This window comes from Bactrocera tryoni, chromosome 1 (assembly GCF_016617805.1).
Source record: "Bactrocera tryoni isolate S06 chromosome 1, CSIRO_BtryS06_freeze2, whole genome shotgun sequence".
Lineage (NCBI taxonomy): Eukaryota > Metazoa > Arthropoda > Insecta > Diptera > Tephritidae > Bactrocera > Bactrocera tryoni.
The window spans coordinates 8,208,649-8,231,630 of record NC_052499.1 but is presented as its reverse complement, the minus strand read 5'-3'; the positions used below and the strand labels follow the sequence as shown (position 1 = coordinate 8,231,630).

At 37.2% G+C, this 22,982-nt stretch overlaps 1 protein-coding gene across 3 annotated transcripts in view; it reads right to left on the bottom strand.

Moving 5' to 3' along the window:
* The window catches only part of LOC120782665, a 76,497-nt gene that overhangs the window by 23,537 nt on the left and 29,978 nt on the right, over positions 1–22,982 (bottom strand). Inside the window, exons 6-13 of one of the 3 annotated variants that reach the window (XM_040115043.1) lie at positions 18,317–18,465; positions 10,596–10,818; positions 8,997–9,263; positions 8,029–8,567; positions 7,745–7,882; positions 7,490–7,624; positions 5,497–5,688; positions 1,119–1,244 (exon numbers count right to left, since the gene is read on the bottom strand). In XM_040115043.1, the coding sequence (XP_039970977.1) occupies positions 1,119–1,244; positions 5,497–5,688; positions 7,490–7,624; positions 7,745–7,882; positions 8,029–8,567; positions 8,997–9,263; positions 10,596–10,818; positions 18,317–18,465 (1,769 nt within the window). Of the gene's footprint in view, positions 1–1,118; positions 1,245–5,496; positions 5,689–7,489; positions 7,625–7,744; positions 7,883–8,028; positions 8,568–8,996; positions 9,264–10,595; positions 10,819–13,709; positions 14,666–18,316; positions 18,466–22,982 lie in introns of all 3 variants that reach the window. The other 2 variants (XM_040115044.1, XM_040115042.1) reach the window with 2 other exon arrangements.

Here is a 22,982-nt window from a genome sequence, read left to right as displayed (position 1 = left end):
TGGACGCAGATATATACACCAGTTTCCAAGTTCTTATAAAAGCTGAGACAAAAAATTCTCTTGTTTAAGAGTCGAAATTGCTCTGATATGAGGAGACATTATCATTGCAGCCACGTGTACTTTGAGCTGGTAGTTCCATAAATCTTTTCAGTCTAGGCCAGAAGGCTTTCGGAAACCCACTAGTGCTGGATTCAGACCAACGTTTGTTGAGCTCGCGCGAGGCCCATGGATAAGGCACCCAAGTACACGAAAACAGGGTATACCTGCTTGTTACCATCCTAAAGAGATTTGGATAAGGGTGCGAGTTCATCGGATTTACTCTTTCCAAAGATTTCGCTATGGAAACCAGACTTAAATGTCTAGAATTTGCTTTTATGAATATCCCATTTACGTATATCTTTTCTAATTGGTCCATACTAAAATAAAGTTTTTATTGAAGTTATTTTAGTGCTTTTACCAAATATTCTGGTGTATGATCTTGTATCAGTAGTAGTAGTGGTAGTTGAGTGGTAGTAAGTCGCCGTATCCTCTTTTCGTAAACACAGTTTTTAGGGGTATTGCTTTAGTTTTAGAGGTTCTAATCGGTTAAGATAAAATCGTACGCATTACAGTACTGCTATCCTGACTATCCCCCTGTTTGATATATGGATTTAGCAGTTTAATATTGAAGCGATCAATCAGCTTTGGCGTTAGATGTGAGCTTAAATAAGTCTTTCGCAGTTTTTTACGCTTTAAAGCACTTGTTACCAACTGTCTACAAGTTACTAACGCCTCGTCTAATTGCTCAACCTAACCTACTTCGGTATTTTATATTAATTGTCGACCGGTTAGTATCCGCGATATATATCCAGATATTGTGTTATTTACAATTACTTTTTTTTTAACTTCCCTAATATTTCTGTTGGCCTAGTATGCAATACTTGAAATGTATTTGCATCAAATTTTATTATAACTATGTTTTATATTGCGACGAGATTCCTAATATTTATCTACAGCTGTCTTTGAGGACTTTAGTTAGGGCTATGTTGCCTGGCACAAGTAACACACCAATTACATACGCACATACGCGTATATATGTAAAGGCCTACAAATGAATGTATTTGTAATTGCTTTCAAACCTGATTGTGGTAACTTTGTCCAATGCCAGATACCGTACGATAATCACGCGATACCATACCAGCTACACGCTTGCGACCTTGCGGCGACATATCGCGTCTTGAGCGACGCTCATTCAAATCGATCTGCTGTAGTGGTGAATTACGAAAGTTTTTGTTGTTTGCAGCCCAAGTTTGCGATTAAATTTAAGTTGGCGTAATCGTATGTATATATATTTTTATATACAAAAATTGTTTTGAAATGAAGGCGTATGAATTTTGGTGCAGCGTAGGTTGGGGATTTTGAAACGTTGCAGAATTGGATAATTATTTGATTTGTCAAATTTTTAGGTTATAGGTGAGCGTGATTATTTTGAATGTCATTAAAAGAGTATGAAAGAGAGAAGAGAAAAAAAAAACATAAATAATATAAGTGAATGAGAGAATTTTAATATAACGATAAAGTCATATACATCAATTATGCTACTGGAGAAAACTATTTTCGGGAAATTATTTACAAATGACGGTAAAATTTTCGAATTTTAATGCATACAGGATTGCAAGGAGTGAGGTTAAGTTTTTTCCATTTTTTTTTACTTTTAGAGTATGTTATGAAATTGCAGGGGTGTACACAGTGAGCGGTTGTGGTAGATATACTTGTATATAATTATTTGTGTACATTTGTATGGGTGTTAGGTGATTAGGGTGTTTCGGTGGAACACTTACTATGCGGTAGACAGGCTTGTGTTGGAACATATTAAGAAGTTGGTATGTTATTATTTGTATTTGGCAGGTGTAATGGTGAATTCTGGTGGATACAGGTGATCGTGGCAATGAATATTGATAACGGTTTGCATATAGAGTGTAATGAAAAACCGTGTCGGAAATCTATTTTCATGGTAGTTTTGGGTATTTTCAAAGCATACACTTAGGCGTTAAGCTAAAACACACATCATTTAAGCTAACAAGCACACTGAAAATAGCAATACAACGATAATATGATTACGTTTACATAACATACATTTACGCATGCAACAATGAACTAAATACGTGTAACAAAAGTTACTTCAAACACAGACGCAAGTGCGGTCTTAAACATTTTTGCCTGTAGAGTTATTACTTAAACTTATTTGAGCAAACAAAAGCATTTGTTTTTGAAGTTCAATGCTTGCTGCTTAATATGCTTATGCATGTGTTCTCATTACACAAATAATGTGTTTGACATTTCTTAATTGTTGCTTAAATTAAATGAATTGCTTACTTTACTAGTTAATTACAATTTGCATTCTTAAATATTTATTATAAATTTACATAAATCAGTTCTTCCAACACAAATAATAATATATACTGTTTTACATTAATATATGTATATGTATATGTATAAAGAAGTATCGCTTATAGCAGCACTTTTCATAAAACCACACATGAATTACGCTCAAAGTTGTTGCTGTTGTAGTTGTCAAACAATCAAAAATACTAAAAGAAATCCACAAAAGTACACGCAAAAGTTTAAATCTGCAAAGACTTGTTCAAAACGAGCACACTTTCCTTTAAAATACAAGCGCACAGTTAAGAGAGAGAGAGAGAGAGCGCGATATAGCTACAGAGTTGCATTTACAAGCGCGCTTGTATTTCGGAGTGTACGTGTGTGTGTGTATTTGTGTGAAAACATCGGCAGCCAGTAAGGAATAGAGAGTTCGTGCGTTCGTATGTCTGTAGACGAGCATAAAGGCAGTTAGAAAGCTAATGCAAACATTTGTAAAAAGCCTGGCTTTGAGAGAAAATCTTTTATACAACACCAATCAGAAAAAAATTTTACTAATAAGAAAATGTATATTATTTACACTTATAATGTTTATATGTATAATGCATATAAATATATGAATATATTGTTATGCAATGCGAAAGCGATAACAGAGTATTGTATTTTTAAATACTTTTTGGAACTTAATGAAAATGACACATTCGTATCAATGCGCTCAGAAATTAGATTATGATTACTGAATGAAATTATGTGTGTTGGCGAGGATTTTAGAGAATCGGCGATAAGTTCGACTTTTAATGCGCAGTTGAAGTTTCTAGAAGGTGGTGATTTTCGAAAAACTTCAACTTACATTATGCTCTGAATGAAATACTTATATAGATATCTACGGCCTATTTGTTGTATTATCGTCGACTCTAAGGCCGCATACTCTAATTCTGTATACATACACTGTTAAGCCGCAGTTAAGATCAAGATATTTCTATCGATACTGAATATTCAGTATGTATGTATTGATAAAGCTTGATTGCAAATAAATGATTGAAAGTGTAGTATGAAGTAGTATGACAATACTTGAATATTTTCGTAAATATACATATATAGTGACCCGGTATAAGCGGTTCCGACAAGTGATGTCTTCTTGAGGAGAAAAGAACCAGCACACGTTCCTTTTTTACTTTGATATCCCAAAAACTGAGACATTAGTTCGCGTATTTGCAGATATATGGATGTGGTCATACATGTTTATACTTTACTGGGTTTCTCATGCTTCCTTTTGGGGTGTTATAAACATTATGGCATAACGTGAGATATAGAACTCGCAGTGGCTAGAAGCACCCGTGGACTAAAAAATTAAAAAGAGTGGGAACCGCTCTCTAATAGGTTTAATGTACATATCTCCTAGACCTTCAAAGCTTTAATAGCCAAATTCACTCAGGATAAATCTCTAAAGCACCCTACCAACATTGCAAAACTAGTTGAAATCGGAAGATAATCCCGTCCACTCGCCACATAACGGTACTGTTAAAAACAATTAAAAGTGCGATATATCAATAACTAATTACAAAAAAGTTTTGCAATCGAGATGGTATGAGAGCGCTTTATAGAAGCGGAAATTGGACGATGGGCATGACAGCGCTCACTTTTAGTTAAATCGCGCATCCCGAGACCCGATTGACCGATTTCGATTACATTTGGTACGTGGGCTTTTTCTTACAACTTTATCTCACAGTGCGAAAATGAGCGAAATCTGACCACGCCTACTTTCCAAATAGCACAATTTTAAATTCCACATGATTCTTTCACTTTCCAGTTCACAAACCAAGCATCAATTGATATAACGGAATAAGACTTTGCACTAATAATTTCTTTAAAGTATGCTAACTTGGGACCAAAAGTTTTCCAAATCCAACTAAACTGCTCAAGCCTCCAAATACCGGAATTGTGGTCTCCTGTATACATACGAACCTGACTTTTAGGCGAAAATATCGGTTAATATATGGAATATATGCTATATATATATAGGATGAATCGTGTCAATACATTCCTGAATCCCCATATATGTACATAATATAGTAAAAACATTTCGAACTTCCGCGGGAGTTTATACCTGGCTAATATCAGGATTATTGAACAAACGGCTAACTTTAATCCATATGATGAGTATATTATAGAAATGTCAAGTACCTTAATGAAACCCAGGAAACATTGTTTTAGTATGTGGTATCGTAATAATATGTGGTATTTACAAAAATAGATGAAATCGGGTCAAAACTACACCCAACTTTCATATTTTGCTAAAGGAATTTATCAGTCTTTGATTTGCGAGAATGTAAAATATGCGGTTACACCCGAATTTAGCACTTCCTTACTTGTTATGTATTCTATTTGGAAAAGTGCAAAAAAAAAAAAACAAAAAAGAGTAAGTTGGAACAGGCAAGATTTTTAAAGTAGAACAAAACGTTGGCAATATTTTGTGGTTAATTTGAAATTTTCATTGCATTCATTTCACTACGTGGTCGATCACCAAAACTTAAGTCATCTGATTTTGCTGTTCCAAGCTTTCTAGGTTAACTTGTTAAATGCACCATATTGTCGCGTTCTATAGAGCTTTTATCAGAAGTATTGGACAAAATATGAAATGCTTGCACAAAGCTTTTGCAAAGCTTTCACCATCTTTTGTAGAAAAATCTGTCTAAAAACTTAGTACAACTGAGCTTTCTAGTTTTCCAAGCAGCTTTCTCTGTTTGTGACTTAAAAGCTTTCACTGTTTAACAATGTATGTATGTATTTGTGGAAGTATACATGCAATTTTGAAGGAAAATTTGTGGATGATGTGCAGTTATGTAATGAAATGTAAATGATCGTATGATTGTATGTGCATATGCTTACAGTTTAAAGTAGTTTTTTGAAAGCAAAGAGTTATCATAAGATTGTTATATGATTTAAGTATGTATGGGGAAAATTTGTTATTTCATTTGTGTGCTTTTTTGTAAAGCTTTTTGTTGTATTCTTATGTGATGTGAATGTATGTTACATTACTTTATTATTCTCAACAGAAAAACATAAAGTATTTTTCACAATTCGACTTATGTAGTTCTTAATAATGCGTTGTCTGATGGATTTCATTGTGTGTGTTACCTCTGGTGGTGGACTTGATGAGCTGCCCAGTGAGGATATGCTTGCGCCATCACGCCCCGGCGTCAGTCCATCGATGTCACATTCAGACGTCGCATCAGAGTCGCTAAGACGTGACATTGTGCTGGGTGGTGATAAATGATCTGTCGGTGTCAAAATCATAATGTCCGCTTCACTTTGGTCGTCGTGATGCAACTATGATAGGATAGGAAAGGGAGAGGGCGGTCTTTAGTCGGCATACATACATACATAAAATGGATGGTGCTTCACATATACCATATAAGTTTTTGGAAGTATATGCGAATACGTGCGTTTACGTTTAATTTTATATAAACTCACTTGTATTTGCATATACACGCTTACATACCGATAAAAGGGGCTGTCAGGCGTCAATAAAATTTTGGGTGCGTGTGTCTTAACTTTAATGTGCTCAATGTAATATGAAATGCTGAAGAATGTGTGACATTTTCGTGTGAGATCATCAATTATTTATAGCAGTGGCTAGATGTCACACTATTACTTTTATAATAATATGTTTTTTCATTTTATTTTTTAAATATTTATTTAAAAAAAATTTTGTTTTTCGTTTATGAAATTTTTTCTCCAACAAAACCAGCTAAGCAAACAGCGACTACCTTAATGCCCTTATTATTTTATTAACACAATTTCGTTTGTTGGGCCGAAAGTGAAGGTTTGATTGAATTTTTATACACACACACACTAGTTCGATTACAGTAAGGAAGGAAATTAATTTGTAAACTACTTTTATCTTAACGCTGGACCGGCATCGTAATTTTGCTGCTGTTTGCAAAGCACGTTCAGGGTTAAAAGCTTTATTAGCTTGAAAAGTACAACTCCATATCTGACTCAGAGAGCTACAGCGAATATGATTAAGTTCGATCAAACACTCGCGAGGAAAACACAATCAAATCAACTCGGCTGATCCCACTTTTCCAAGCTTTCAGCGGTTGTTCTGGTATGAGTCACGTCTCTTTGCTTCTTTTTTTATCTCCCTCTCTCTTATTTCAATCTTTTTGGAACTTATTAGCAACGAAACAATCTAAAAACAGGACCTCTGAGGGCGTTTTCAGAAATTAAATGAAATACAAGTATGAGTCAGCAGGACCGGCGCAGCCAGTTTTATATTGTGCACTTTCTATAGAGTCCGGAATCTGAAGCAGTATTACGACAGACATTGATTGAGAGGAAACATCTTACATAAAATATGTATATACTTGTATGTACTTGGATTCAGGTTTCAGTGTCGATCGAGAGAGAGCACGAAACTTAAATACATGTTTGAGAAGTTTCAGGCTTTATTATTTCCGTTCGATAAGAAAAATATGTTTACATATATGTAAATAGTTTGAATTTCGTTAAATAGACTATGTAAAACTTGCTGTCTTGTGGAAATGTGCTGGCGAAAAGCTTATTCTGCATGTAAAAGCAAAGTGTGAACAATATCTTTTTGCCCACTGTAGGATTGGGAAATCAATCTGAGCACGAAGAAGCCTAATTTTTTTAGTATTGGTTTCCACTTTGGTAAATGCAATAAAGGATTCAGCGAAAAGTAAGTTATATATATTCCCTGCTTTTCTGTCGCCATTCGGATTACTGATGCTTTAGAAAAGTGCTTTAGCGCTGTCCTCGATGAGCTTTTTGTAGTTGGATTGTTTATAGATAAAAGAGAGCGCTACCTGATCAACCGACCAAACACAGTCATCAAAAAACTGTGTGTTATACTAAATTAAAGCATATAACTAATTAAAAGTATATACATACATATTTATGTAATATAAATGTCTAGATTCTAAAACACTTAAGCATATTCCTCTGATGTACAATGTTTTCAGTTTTTCAGTATTGTGTTACTATTTCAATAGTTTTTGTTGTACACAGCTGTCAACATTGACACTTGGCAATGCTAACATCGGTTACTAGTTTAAACGGGTATAAAGTAACTGTAATAAAACGAACGGTATAAATTCACACATACGAGATACGAAGTGTCCTGGTGGGGCTGCAGCTGATACCATTCCGCTTCGTCGTCGAGCACATGATGCGCCAAATCAATGACCACTTCGCCGATAAAGTCATTGGCCCCATAGCGCACATAATCCCACAGCGTCACCTAGTAGATGCGGCCATCGAAAGAACATGTTAAATTAAAACGAAATTCATAAAAAAAAATAATAATTATAAAAATTTCCATAAATAAAATGAAATTCGAACTGCAACAGCGTGTAATTACTTCGAGTAAACGACCGGTGAGATCGGAACGCCTTAAGCCTGTGTAAACGAACGTTTGGCCCCAGCGCGGTTCGCATGTAGTCGCTAAAGTTTTGGTGCGTCTTTTCGATTTTGTACCCCGATCGGGTAGAAGGAACACCTAGTTGTGCGATAGGGAAAATTTACATACGATTAAGCGCTTGCGTTTATAGGTATAACGTGGATTATAGGTATATTGTGTAAAGATATTTGGTTGCGTTTAACATTCGCTCTTTGTCCTGGTATTCGCAGTGTTTCTACACTCACTTTTGCATAAGGATTGCGAGCGGCGCCGCTCTGACGCAGCGTAAGGCCCGTCGCACAGACGATAGTAACTATCAGCTGCAGGGTATTCTGATCGTAGCCGAGTTTCATCTGCAGGCGGCCCTCGACGGCCATGGACAGCACATGCGCCACACCCACTGTGGGCAAGTGGTGGGCGGCGACATGCGGATGCGTATGCGATGGCGGTGGTGGCTGGTGGTAGTGATGATGGTGGCCCGCCGTCGTCGTTGTAACTGTAAAACCGACTGCTGTTGCACTGGCTGTGTTCGCGACGTTCGCTCCGTGCCGTTGTTGTGGTTGTTGTTGTTGTTGTTGTTGCGGATTTTGCGATTGCTGCTTCGATTGTGGATGCGTTGGGTGCTGCTGATACGTACCGGCGTCGCCGCTGTAGCCACGTTGTTGCACATTCGTCTGCCGCAATGTGTGCGCACCGCCGCTAGTGGCGTGTAAATCGGGCGAACCGGGCGATGTGATTAGTACGCTCGGCTTGTCGCGATGATGTTCGATTGCCGCAGCGGGCGCTGTTCGAAGAGAGTGGTGGAATAAAGTGATATAATTAGAATTCAAGGTATATTTAATAAATTATATAGTCTAGTGCAAAGCAATTGTTTGAGGTGGCGTGGAATTAGGTATTGATAGTTTGTTGTTGCTGCAAAGGCTTACATCTCATATACATATCTATCTGCTTAAGCTGCAAACACGCTCAAATACCAGATTTCTTCAGGGTGTTTAGTGTTAAGTGAAAGTGAGATGTGTGCTTTATTCTCACATGACGGATGATTGAGTTGGCAGCTCATATGATTGGTTTATGTTGCTATTTATGACTATAAAGCTACTGAGTGGAATGTCATTGCAACTAAGTACAACAATAATAAAACCTTGGTACTTATAAATTATCTATATAACTCTAAGTTCATTTTTTTATATTATATTTAGTTGGTGCTGTGTACCTTTTCGTGGGAAATAGCGTCCGCCGCTGCTGACCACAGCACTACTGGCAATGGTGCTCGCGAGACATTGATTATGCAACGTCACACCTTGTTGCTGCTGACCACCTACTTTACGTTTGGCATTGTGTTCACCGGCGTTGGCGGGTAGAGCTCGCGAAACGACCAATTCGACCTGCGCGTCCAAGCGACTTTCGTCAATTATCTGATAAACCTCGTCCGCACACTTATTTCGCAGCACTCGACCGTTCCATTCGATGATTTCGTCGCCTGATGCAAATGAAATACAAATGTGATGAGATAGATAGAGACAGAGAGAGAGAGAGAGAGAGAGAGAAAGTGAGATAGAAAGATGGCGTCGTAAAATACAAATGCGTGCAAGTGTTAATGAATGGCATACGGACTGTCTTCGATGCGCTATTTCAGTACTTGCTGTCTTCGAGCGCGCCTCTGTTTTCAAAAGCTTACATGTAAATGAAACTACAAAGTTAAAGAGTTGAATTCGAAGCAGGATAACTGTGGATACCTCTTTAAAGTGATCGAAGTTTTGTCAAAAGCTCAAATGATAATAATAAGACAGATGCACAACTCAATTGCGAAATATTATCGCCAGGTTGCAACTGCTGGAAGAAAAATGGTTAAGTTAGTTCGATTCTCTAATCTGCAAGGCTTGGCGCAGCGAAGACTACAGCTATTGCCTTCAAGAAATAATATTCACAGTGGGTGCTTTTCACTTAGTCATTGTTTAAGCAGCTATGTTTTGCACCGGAATGTTGGGGCATAATATATTTTTTATATGAAAGAAACCTACTTGCAGCTTTAGATAAAATAAACATGTTAAAGTCAATATACTCGTATTACGTAGTAACCATCTTGAAGTGATCTTTACGAACTTCTCAAGTGGTTGCTTCCAAATGCAAAAACAGGTGTCTCAAAGAATAGTTTTTACGTGTAACATGTTGAAAAAGCAGTGACGAGTTTTATCAAGCAGATATCAAAAGTTGTTATTACTATGGAATACTATTTTGGAATACTTTCTTTTTTAAATAGTTTAGATGCTGATGGTTTCTCTCAACTCTATGAAAATGCCAAGGTTCTATTACAAAGGTTATTGCGACCACGTAAGTGTGTATAACCTTGCAATCAGGTTATAACCGTGTAGTCAATAATCTAAAAAAGTATCTTATGTTAAGAATGTCACAATCTCTGTGTTAAGTATATGTGGTCCGTGATTTGTTAACTTCATTTAATTTAGGGCAGATCGGCTACACCCGAATCGTCAATGGAACCACGGAAGTGCACTTTTAAAAGGAGGAGCGAGTTTTCGAGTTTCTAGGGTGTATATTGAGCTTCAAATTTCTCTTATGACTACTTCTTGAAGGGCGACTAACATAACTGCTATATATCTAGAAATTTTGTTTTTATATCTTATTTTTCATTGATTATTGCCCGCATGGCCTGAAGCATTGACTGCTTAATATAATAATTACGTTTTAAGCAACGTTAATTCCGATTTTCGAGTGTAAGTGCTTTCAAAATGTACTGTGAAAAGGCTATGCATGCTCATGAGTGCTTGTCTGCTATGCATGTTACATTGTTTACCTGGTCGTATATGTCCTTCAACATCGGCTACCGAACCGCGCTTCACCTTTTCAACGAACGCGCCGCAATCGGCTGACTTAGTGTGCGCGTCCGCTGCTGCCGTCGACCGTTGGCCGCCTACAACTTTCAAGCCGAGAATATCCTCGCCATCGTAGTACTTTCGCAATATCATACGACCAATGAGACATGTATTATCGGTGGATATTTGCCAATTCACCGGTTGCTAGTAGTTTTGTAATTTTCAGAAAAGTCGTGTATTTTGTTTTAAAAGCGTAAACGATGTGCGTAGATATACGGTTGATTGGACGGACGTTTGAACAGGTGATATATATATTTGATTATGATGATTGTGTTGGTGGAGTGCGTTGATGGAATGGTACGGGTGTGACCAATCATTTACGTTTAGTTACAATTTTTATTTGGTTTTTTTGTTTTTGTGGGTAGGAGTAGGTGGCGGAGATGGAAGTTGCATAAAATAGGGTAAATAAAAATTTTATGAATATTCTTGCATTGAAGTTCGTCAATAATTGTTGTAAATATTCGCTACTATAAATTGTTAGTACATAAAGGAATTTAAGTTTTTTACGTCAGACAATAATGCTGACTCTTACATTATGCTTAAAGTTAGTACTGCACTAATAGTAGTTGGGTGTTCGGTAGCTATTCGCTATATACACTCAATTTGTTGTTCTTTTTATATACATATGCACAGTTTTGGTTAATTGTTTTACAAATAGAGTTAAGAAACAATAAAATTTATAAAATTTATTTAAACGCTCAGTTCACTCAATGCATATGCAATACATTCTTGGTATAAATGCTTCATTTTACATAGATACATACAATTTCATGAATGCATTAGTACAATTAGTGATAAGCATAGAGTTTTCACTAGAATATAGAAAGGATTTTTTTTTACATTTCCTCAATACAGTAAATATTTACCTAAAAATATAAACTCATTTCAGTTTGCTGTTTTCTAATTAATGAGAACACATACACATTTAATGAAATCAGGCTTCAAAATTCTCCTTAAATGTACATTGCTAAGGAATATCCAAAGGTGTGAAGTGCGCATATTGCATGACATATTTTTATAGCATGCGATATTTATTAAAAAATATTTGTTAACAAATGCAACATACAAAACATATACTCATATAAACATCTATGCAGTAGACAAATACATAGCAACTTGTGTTATTTGTGCCGTTAAAAATGTTTGTACATATATATGTATATAGAGATTACAGATGCATGTATATTTTAAAATAAATATATATGTGCAGAAATAACAAAGATTGTGAAATTGATATTTACTACTTTTGTGCGGTATTTTTTAGAGTGTATTGCGGGTTTGATAATGTGTTTGTGAGCATGTAAATGACAAAATGTTAATATGTGCAATTATTGTTTGCTAATTAACACTCAAAGGTAAAATATATCAAACGATTTTCTAAATCGCTTGAAAAGCTTTCCAGGCAGCATTAAAATCTAGTCAATGAAATAACTTAAGCATTGCTAATTGATTAACTTTCCCTTAGCTTAATTGTATGCAATTAGCTAATTGAGCAGTTGTGAAAACTGCCTTAAAAATGTACAAGATTGTAAATATGATTATTGCTTCTATAACATTTTGTCGATAATGTGAGAGGGAGAGAGAGAGAGAGATAGTCATAAAGCGATTATCAAAAAACAAATGAAGTTAATGAAGATGTATAAAATTATAATTCTATAATATGAGGCAGGTAAATTTGCTCTCTATAACAATATAAAATATCTTTTCTGTGCCTAATCACTACTTTTGAGAAAAACATACCTTCCTTCCCTACCTTCACAAATAATAACAGATATCTTACATTTTCCGAAAAAAACGTTTCTTTTCGGAGATTGCACCGTTGCCCAAGAAGTTATGCCAAATTTGTTGAATATATCTCGTCAACTGAAAAAATTTTCTATACAAGCACTTGATTCCGATCGTTTAGTTTGAATGACAGCTATATTTAGTCCGATCTGAAAAATCTCTTCGGGTAATATGTCATTGCCTTATGTAATAACCCGTGCAAAGTTTCATGAAGATATCGCGTCAAATGAAAAAACTTTCCCCATAAGCACTTCATTCCGATCGTGCAGTTTGTATGGGAGCTATATGCTTTTTTGGTCCGAGAACGGCCTTTCCGACAAACGAGCAGCTCCGTGGTGAGAAAAGAACGTGTGCGAAATTTCATATCGATATCTCAAAAACTGAGAGACTAGTACGCGTATATAAAGACAGACAAACCGACAGACGGATGTACATAGTCAAAACGATTTAGGGTTTGTTCGGAAAGATTTAGGGTTTTTATTGAAAAGAGAATTTGAAAAATTAGCTAATTGACTAAATTAAATTACATCGATTTTTGATATGTATACCTTATTTTCGAACATTTCAAACAGTTCGGGAGCAAAAATAAATATTTTTAATTATATTTCTCATATACTTGTATACATCTATGTATATTGCGTATATATATACGCTTCTAGTAATATATGAAGCATATGTGCGGACATTTGTGGTTAAATTTTGTTATAGTATACATATTTACTAATATTACAGATTAATGAAGAAAGAAAAAGAAAAAGAAGCAGGCATGAAATCGACGCCTAGCAAATACCAGCACGGTGGAAGAAGCAAATAGACTGAGCACAAACGCATATTTCGACTACAAACAATGCAAATTAACATGCAGTTGTGTAAAATATATGTATATGTATGATTGTATTTATTTCTAAGTACATAATAACTCAAAATAGTATTGGTTTCATTTCATATAGAAATCAAACAAGAAGTTGTGAAATAAGAACACTTTAAACGGACTTTTTAATGGAGAGGAATACCAGGCGTTCAGTTCGCTCTAGTTCTGGAAAATTGGAAGGTCTTCAGATCCAAAAACTTTAAAATAATATAAACGCGCCACTGCTTATAGCGACACATTAAGGACAAACACAATAACGAAGAGATAACGTTTCAAATAACAGATTAAGTATTTTGGGTTGGGTTGGTGGGAGTTTTGAGCAGAAAGAGAGGTACTTTCATGAGTCTTTGGCAAGTTATACACAGTGCAGTAATTCTACCTTTGGCCCATCGCCACGATTTGAGTCTTCGCTACTCGTGAATGTACTGCACGTATCGATGCCAGAGTCCTTAGTTGCCGAATCCTGACTACCCTGCCGTTCAGCGTCCCAACGTGCCCAATCGGCAGCCGCATCCGAAATGCTAATCGTATTGGCAGTGTTTGCATTTGCGCCCAATTTAGCGCTGGTCAGTATAGTGGCGGCGCCTACGTCCACAGCCGTTGATGGTAAGATTTGTGTTACTGGCGGCAATGAACCAGATTTTGTTGTAGCGGTGCTTAACAGCGGCTCGTCGTGCCCATCAAAGCGTACCGTTTTCTTTATTCTACGCTCCGTATAACGTCGCGAGTCCTGTGCCGCATTTGTCGACATAACCGTTTCATCCCAATAGGGGTCCGCCATTAATGTACGATCGCGCCCGAGGCTACGTGTTGCCGCAGCGCCAATGCGTCGCGCACTACCCTCTTCGCCGCGTGAACCACCACCAACTGTGATGCCGTAGCGATCATAAGCGCTTGTAGGCAGTGGCTTATCATCGATTACTATTTGTGGATTTGAATGGTGATGATGCTGCTGCTGTTGAGATTGTTTCTGGTGGTGGTAGCTACCGGCACTGCTGCTGCTACTGCTACCACCGCCACCTGTAGTTGCCGCAGCCGTGGCTAAAGTTGGCGCACGACGCGCCGTATACGCTCCACTGTTGGCGTTCACCGGCTGTCGATCGTGATTCGTGCGATTGTAGACGTTCTGCTGCTGCACATCCAGTCGTGCGGTGCGCGTTAGTGGATAGCGTTCGAGTCGCTCGCGATGCAAATCGTAGCGATCGCGATCGGCTGACGAGTACAGACGATTTGTAGTGGTCAAGCGATAGTCGTTAGCGCCATAAGAGTTCGTCACACTTAAGAGATCGCGCTCGTTGAGACTGCGCTGTTGCCTCCAAGGTTCGCGTAAATTGCCTGTAGAGTGAAATTTTAAGTTGTTTATGCTAAATGGTTGTTCTTGCTGTTATAAAGTAAATAGCCGGGGGAAAAGTGTTAAATGACAGAGTTGAAACTGTAGTTTCAAGTATAGTTCTCATCGGTTTGTTATCACCTTCGCCCTATTGATTGGGATAAAGTCGATGTTATTTCCGTAGTACTATGAAAAAGCAAGAAGACAAAATCAAAATTGTTTGCCTGAATTTGTTAAGCAAAAACAAGACATAATCTCGTTAGACGTACGTATACATAATGGGTTATCGAAAAGGTCTTGCAGTATTTTTATTGAATTTTTTTTTATTGAAATTGAAATGAATTTTGGATGACTCATGCCCAGCTCTTGACTGATGCTACGGCTGCTACTATGCCGGTCTCTTTCGACCAATTCAGCGATTTTATCGCAATTTTCGACGACAGGCCTTCCGGAGCGTGGCGCATCTTCGACCACCTCTACACCAGGTCGAAAACGTTGAAACCATCGTTGTGCGGTGGAAATGGAAACTGTATCGGGTCCATAAACCGCACAAATTCTATTGGGGGCTTGAGATGCATTTTTGCCTTTATCGTAGTAGTACTGTAAGATATGTCGTATTTTCTCTTTATTTTGCTCCATGTTTGCGACGCTATAACTCACGAACGACTTAAAAGAAACGACAATCAATCAAACACGTGTTAGCGCGTGAAATGAGCTTTCCAAAAAGGTATAGTATGACCCGATGCGACGAATAAAACTAGAACTACGCGCTTTCAGTGCCAACTAGCGAAAATACCGCAAGACTTTTTTGACAACCTATTATATTTAATAAAGAGAAGTATTAAAATCACTATCCGCCGGAAGAAGTTCAAAATGTTCTTTAAACACTTAGCGAGTGTCCGAACGAACGCGCGGCTGTTATACAAGCAAACGAATTTGATTGGTGGCTCAGAGAGAGAGATAATCGCTTAGGATTGATGAGTTTACATCGTTTGTTGTTGCCCTTAGCATGATCAAATTAGCTTAAGCGCGTATTATGTTATGGTTTTGTAAAGTTACTGCCTAGCAGTTATTCAAAATGAGATCGAAATGGTTTGGAAAATTAAAATCTATTTTAGTCTGGCACTAAGAGACAAAGTTTTTTTGTTTTATCAACCGTTGATTTTATTATGGAACTTAAGATTCCTCACATTAGGTGCGCAACTAAGAGCCGCTGTTTGTTAATCGTTGGGTCAAGCAAACCGTGATTAACTTAACCTAGATATTTGAGAAAATTGTTCGAGTTGCAGATTTCAATCGAGAAAGTAACATTTTCTACAAGAGTGTATAGTTCGCCATAGTCGCCGTTAGTTCTGCTTTCTCCAAGTTGGACAAAGAAGCGAGGCAAATGGGTCTGGTAGTGAACAAGGGTAAACGGAAATATCTGCTGTCATCATACAAACAGTCGTCGCGCTCGCGACTCCGCTCCCACGTGACTGCTGATAGTCATAACTTCATTCATTTCGTCTATCTTAGAACCAGTATTAGCACCAACAACAACATCAGACTCGAAATCCAACGCAAAATCACTCTTGCCAACAGGTGTTGCTTTGCACTAAGTGGGAAATTGAGAAGTAAAGTTCTTTTCACCCCCGTCCTGCTATATGGTGCAGAGGTATGGACGATGACAGCATCTGATGAATCGGCGTTACGAGTTTTCGAGAGAGAGGTTCTGCGGAAGAGTTAAGGTCCTTTGCGCATTGGCAACGACGAATACAGAATTTAAATAGGAAGTCTTATCCAACCCACTTATTTACCAGATATTGAACCGTTCAACGATTATTTGTTCTGTTCGATGACACACGGTCTGGCTCAGAAGCTGCCCCACTTTAAAGACGACTACGAAAACTGGCTTGATGCTTGGATAGCACCACAAGTTGAACGGTTTTATCGTAATGGTATTCGAGCTTTGTCAGAAATATGGGAAAAAGTGGTGACTGGCGATGGGCAGTATTTCAAATAATAAAATTGCACTTTCATCAAAAAACAGCAAGAACGTAATTGCGCACCTAATATACCTAAACAGTTAACTCCATTTATTTGTCGCGAGAATATGGGAAGAGTAAAACAAATAGCAAATTTCTGGTGGCAAATTCGACATTTGGAGTGAGTACTGTAACCAAAACTAAATGCTTCTACTGTTTTCATATTTTAGATATGAAAAAGATTGGGTTTCAAGTTTTCGATCATGAATGAATACGCGGCGCACAATGATCACGACCATAGCGCTTGAACTCCAGTTAAAACTAGCGTCCCATATGAGGAGTTTTTTCAGAAACAAGTAGGGAATTCGAACCAAAAATGCACTCGATGATTTTCTGGAATGTAGCTCGACATAATTTAGTTTTGCGTGTGTCTAAATATTATCTCAAATTGCTTTCAAAAAGCTTTAAAAGAGTTCGAATATGAAAACTGGTGGCCAAATGGAGCATACAATTTTCTTGCTTTCAAGTCTTCAATTCCTATAAACATTTTCAATATTTATATTTCATGCGAGGTAATTTCTATGTTAACAGAGTTACCAGACTGTTTGAAAGTATTTAAAAATTATTTTTAATTAAATATTAAAGAAAATATAAATTGGAACGCAAGTTTGTTAAAAGTTTTCGAAATGTTAAATTAGCAACTTTTTGCAGTTAGAATATTTAATAAAAATTATTTATTTTAAAAATAAAACAAGTTTTGTTACTGTGACTTAATGGTGGTAGTAATTGCATATTTAGTAGTAAATTTATATGTGTATAACTTGTAGTCATAAGCGTTACTTATAAGTAAAAAGTAATTGAGTTGCGTTGCCATGCAAATTTTCCACATTTCCATATCAATATTTTACAATATTTTTTAAGAAATTAAAAAAAAAAAAACACTGAACAAGTTGAGATTGAGTTTAGAAAACTATTTGTGTATTTTAATGTCAAAGTCATTTAAGAGTTTAATTAAATTGTAAACGAGTGGCATAAATACATACAAATAACGTGTGAACGTGTGTTAAGGTGAGAGGCGGTGTGTAACGTGGTGTTACAAGAGAAAAAGAGATAGCAGTACGTGTAGAGAATGTCAAAATTTGGAGTATTCTTCGTTGTACAACACAGGATAACGGAGTTTCTGTGAGGCAATTAAAAAACTTATCACACACACACATACACATAAACACAATACATGACACATTTGATATATAACAGCATTATCTATAAAGGAATAATTTATTTAATTACAAAAAATTAAAAATATTAAGTGTGAATGGTGAATAACAATTACTGTATAGATATTTTTAAATTTTTAATAAATTAAAATTGAAAAATTTAGTTGACATTTTTTTTGAAATTTAATATTTTTTTGTAAGAATACACACAATTGCAGCATTCCAAGGGGTGCCTGACGTACATAATTCAATAAATCAATCAAAAAAGCGTGATTAATTTTGTAGTATTAGTGAGTAGGACTCGGCACAACAAAACATTTAACACACTAAAAAAGGTTACGAATTATTAACGAGTGCAGGCTAGCGTGCGAGCGAGCTAGCGTCACGCGAGGGTGACAGTTATATAGGGAAATAGAGATAGAGAGAGAGATAGAGAGGTCTTTAGCATTATTTGTAGATTAAATTATTATCTTACATTCCCATGGATTTGCAGTTCACTCGGCGATAGTACGAAATGTACGCCGGCATTATTGACACCGACGCCAACGTCGTTGCCGGTGCCAACGCCAACACCAACACCACCACCAATTATAATACCAGATGCTGAAGTTTGTAGAAGGGGTGCTTAGGGGCGAGCACACACACGAGCACAATTTCACGAGTGGGCCGATCAATGTGTTTGCGATTCGATTAAGTTTGTTTTTTTTTTTTGTTTTTTGTGTTTTAATTGTGTTGAACATACGAGTACAGAGACATTTATAGTTGGGTGGTGAGGGGGCGAAAAGAAAAGAGAGAGGAAGAAATCAAATTAAATATAATTTATTAAAGGGCAACCAACGCAAACAGCTCTCTATGTGTGAATGGATGCATGTGTATTTGCTGTACTTTGTATTGGAGTTTCACTGTTATTAAGTTGGTGGCAAGCTATTTGTATGTTTGTGTGTGTGCAAGTATTTGTTTACCGTTGCGTGTGCAATTTGTACACACACACACACACACGAGTGAATATACTTATGTGTGTTTGCTTTTGTGTGGTGGTGTCTGTTGCAAAATTACATTGCCACAAATATTGTGTACGAAAGCGCTTTGTTTGTTGCATGTTAACTTGTCTTTTCTGGTTGCACGCCCAAGCGTTGGCGTGCATGTGTGTGTATGTGTGGGCGGGCTCTTGTGGGTTGCATTTTAATACGTCTTCTATGTATGTATGTATGTGGGTATGCTATTATTCATGCTTGCAGTTTCATTGCAATTATACGGTTATTTTGCTGCCAAAGTTCTATTTTTGGCTATATCATCAAAATTAAAGTAAAATTTAAATGTAATGAAAACAAATTTAATATTTTATTTTGATCTTGAAATTGTGGAGAATTTGTTGGTTTCAATTAACTTAGAGCTAAATTCTATAGAAAATGCTGTACGTGGAAATTGTATGTATGTATAAGTTAAATGCCAAGTAATTTTATAAATATATCTATGAATTTTAATAATAATTTAGCACTATTAATAGCATATTTTGGATATGAAAGTATAAAAGAAACATGAAAAATTCGTGAAACCTCTTAAATACAAAAGATTCCAGACAAGAATTTGCTTTTGATCAGTCAGTTTGTATGGCAGCTACACGCTATAGTGGTCTGATCTGAAAAATTTCTGCGGAAGTTATACAGTTGTTGTGGACAACAAATATGTCTTAAATTTTGTGAAGATATCTGCTCAGCTGAAAAAGTTTTCCTAAAAGTACAAGATTTTGATGAGTCAGTTTGTATGGCAGCTATATGTTAAAGTGTTTTGATTTGAACGATTTATTCGAAAATTGTAGGGCTGCTTTAGGCAATAATCCATGCCAAATTTCGTGAAGATATTTCATAAAATAAAATAGCTTTCATACAAGAACAAGATTTTGATAGTTCAATTTGTATGACAGCTATATGCTATTGTAGTCCGATCTGAACAATTTGTTTAGAGTATACACCGATGCCTTAAACAATAACATATGCAAAATTTCGTGAAGATATCTTGTCAAATGAAAAATCTTTCAATACAAGCACTTGATCCCTATCGTTCAATTTGTTTGACAGCTATATGCCATAGTGCTCCGATATCGGTTGTTCCGACAAATGAGCAGCTTCTTGAGAAGAAACGGTTGTGTGAAAAATTTGAGGTCGATATCTCAATTACTGAGGCACTAGACACTAGTTATATACAGACAGACGGATATGGACAAATCCAGTCTGTTAGTCACGCTAATCGTTTAAGTTTAGTTTAGAAAATCTTCGCTTTATCCAAAATAAATTAATTAAACTATAAGGAAACTACATAGATATTCCGTTACATCATATCAAAGGGTTTGCTTAGACCTGAGCTAATTTTGCTTATAAATAGAAATAGATAATATTGAGATTTAGTTAATATAAATAAAATATATAAGAATACAATAAAATAATAAGTATATACATATGTATAACGACTGACTACAGACTACATGAACGATAAACCTGAAGAAAAACCTTATTTTCTAACTTAAAAGGTCAGATCAAATGTAGCTTGTTGTATCTCATATTCCTTGAAATGAAAACTGGGTACAAGAATAATAATAAGTAGGTAATAAAAGTGGCTGTCTGACGACACACTTAGACCTTTAGGAGGATCATTGTGAACTAACTAACGTCCCCTATTCTATTGTAAGAGAGATATTGATAGTATCAGCCTCAACACCCGCGCCTATAGTTCTGCTTTCTTCAGACTGGAGAAGGAAGCAAAGCAAGTGGGTCTGGCAGTGAACGAGGGCAAGACGAAATATCTCCTGTCATCAAACAAACAGTCGTCGCACTCGCGACTTGGCTCTCACGTCACTGTTGATAGTCATAACTTTGAAGTTGTAATAATTTCGTCTATCTTGGAACCAGCATAAACACCACCAACAATGTCAGCCTGGAAATCCAACGCAGGATAACTCTTGCCAACAGGTGCTACTTCGGACTGGGTAGGCAATTGAGAAATAAAGTCATCTCTCGGCGAACGAAAGCCAAACTCTATGAGTCACTCATAATTCCCGTCCTGCTATATGGTGCAGAGGCTTGACGATGACAACAAGTGATGAATGGACGTTGCAAGTTTCCGAGAGAAAAGTTCTGCGAGAGATTTATGGTCCTTTGCGCGTTGGCCACGGCGAATATCGCATTCGATGGAAAGATGAGCTGTACGAGATAAACGACGACATTGAAATAGTTCAGCGAATTATAAGACAGCGGCTACGCTGTCTAGGTCATATTGTCCGAATGGACGAAAACACTCCACCTCTGAAAGTATTCGACGCAGTACCCGCCGGGGGAAGCAGAGGAAGAAGAAAACCTCCACTCAGTTGTAAGGACCAAGAAGAGAAGGGCCTGGCTTCGCATGGAATATCCAATTGGCGCCACGTAGCGAAAAGAAGAAACGACTGATGCGCTGTTGTTAACTCGGCTATACTCGCGTAAGCGGTGTCTACGCCAGTAAAGAAGCAGAAAACTAACAACGAATATTGAAATAAAAATATTCCATACATATTCTTCTATGTATGCATCCCTTTCAAATTGGGCGATGCATCCACATATGCTGGTTAATAGTTTGATTTTATGCAAGTCATTTCAATTACATGCTTGTTGAAAACATACACCTCCACAAAATAAATATTTGTGCGAAAATATGTGGACATGTGTACGTTCGTGTACTGTGGGAGGGCCGTGCGGGTTTGCACATTAATCCATTTTGCTTTGATGTGGTCACTTACGGTGTGAAATTAAATTGAGGCGACCACGAGCCTTCCCACAGTCTGTGGGGACAAAGCGGAAAATGATGCGCGCCCTGACCCGAGGCACATAAATAAACGCCCACACACGCACACAGTCCGTCATGCGTCCATCAAAGGCTGTTTACTGCCTTGTATGTGGCACTGGCGCAAACACGCGTCAATCCAGTGCATTTAAAATTAAGTGAGTGCAACCAAAAATTACACTTCCATTAAAGTGGACCAGTGCATGGAGGGGCAGCATAAATGTGCTTTTCCTACTGACAGAATGTGAGGCAATGCATCGCGCCAATAATGTTGGCGGCTCAGCAATTTAAGGGCAAATGAAGGCATCGGATGGCGCAGAAGGTTGAGATTTTATTTAATTTTTTTGTTTGTTTTTGTTTTCACTTCACGCGCTTAACAACAACAAGCGGGTGAGCGCAATTGTGACACAGTTGCAAACGCATCGGCGCGAGCAGGCACCAGACTGTGTGTGTGCGGCGATTGCGGCATGCGTTATGTTGCTGTTGTTGCTGTTGTTTATTTGACGCATTCAACTAAAGTAACAGCTAGGGACCGAGTTTGGGTCAAGATGAAAATAAAAATGTGCCTTGTGAAAATAAATGAAAATACATACAGATATATGTACATACATATGCGTGCTATACTGATGTTACTCATACGCACGGGTGTACATCTGAGGGAAGCATTGCGACAATAGCAGTGGCAGGCGCGTTAGAGCTGTGCTGCCTTTGAAGCGATTTAGCGCACAATGACAGTGCTTTAACAGTTAGCCACATATTCACACATACACATACACTCATACATATAAATACATATGTTTATGTACATATGCAGACGTATTCGCTTTTAGGGCCAAGTATATCAAGGCCTGACCTTTCTTTCGCTGATTTCATGCTAAGCTAACAATGCGTTGCCGCATTATGTATATGCATGTGACACACACACACACACATCGTATTAGTTACAAGCACATCTACACAGCCATACGCATGCCATTGTGTCGGCATTGTTGGCCTAAAATATTTTTAAAAATATATTTTCACGCCAATATATATAAATTGGTGCTATTTTTATCGCCTGCTTACATACGTCCGAGCGAGCTTTGCATTCGGGCGATGCCAAATTTATATGCGACGCAATTGAAGTCATAAGCATGGCAGCATTGGCGCCTTAATGCTCTTACACGCACACAGGCTAAGCTAGTCCTATGGCTGCCAAATCTACGAAATATAAATTTCTATTTTTGCTGAAGTCCGGGGGTGAGTTCCACTGGCTGGCTGTTGATTCGTCGTTCGATGTGTTGTGTGTCGAGTTGAGTTATGGACTTCTTCACATAAAGGAATTCAAA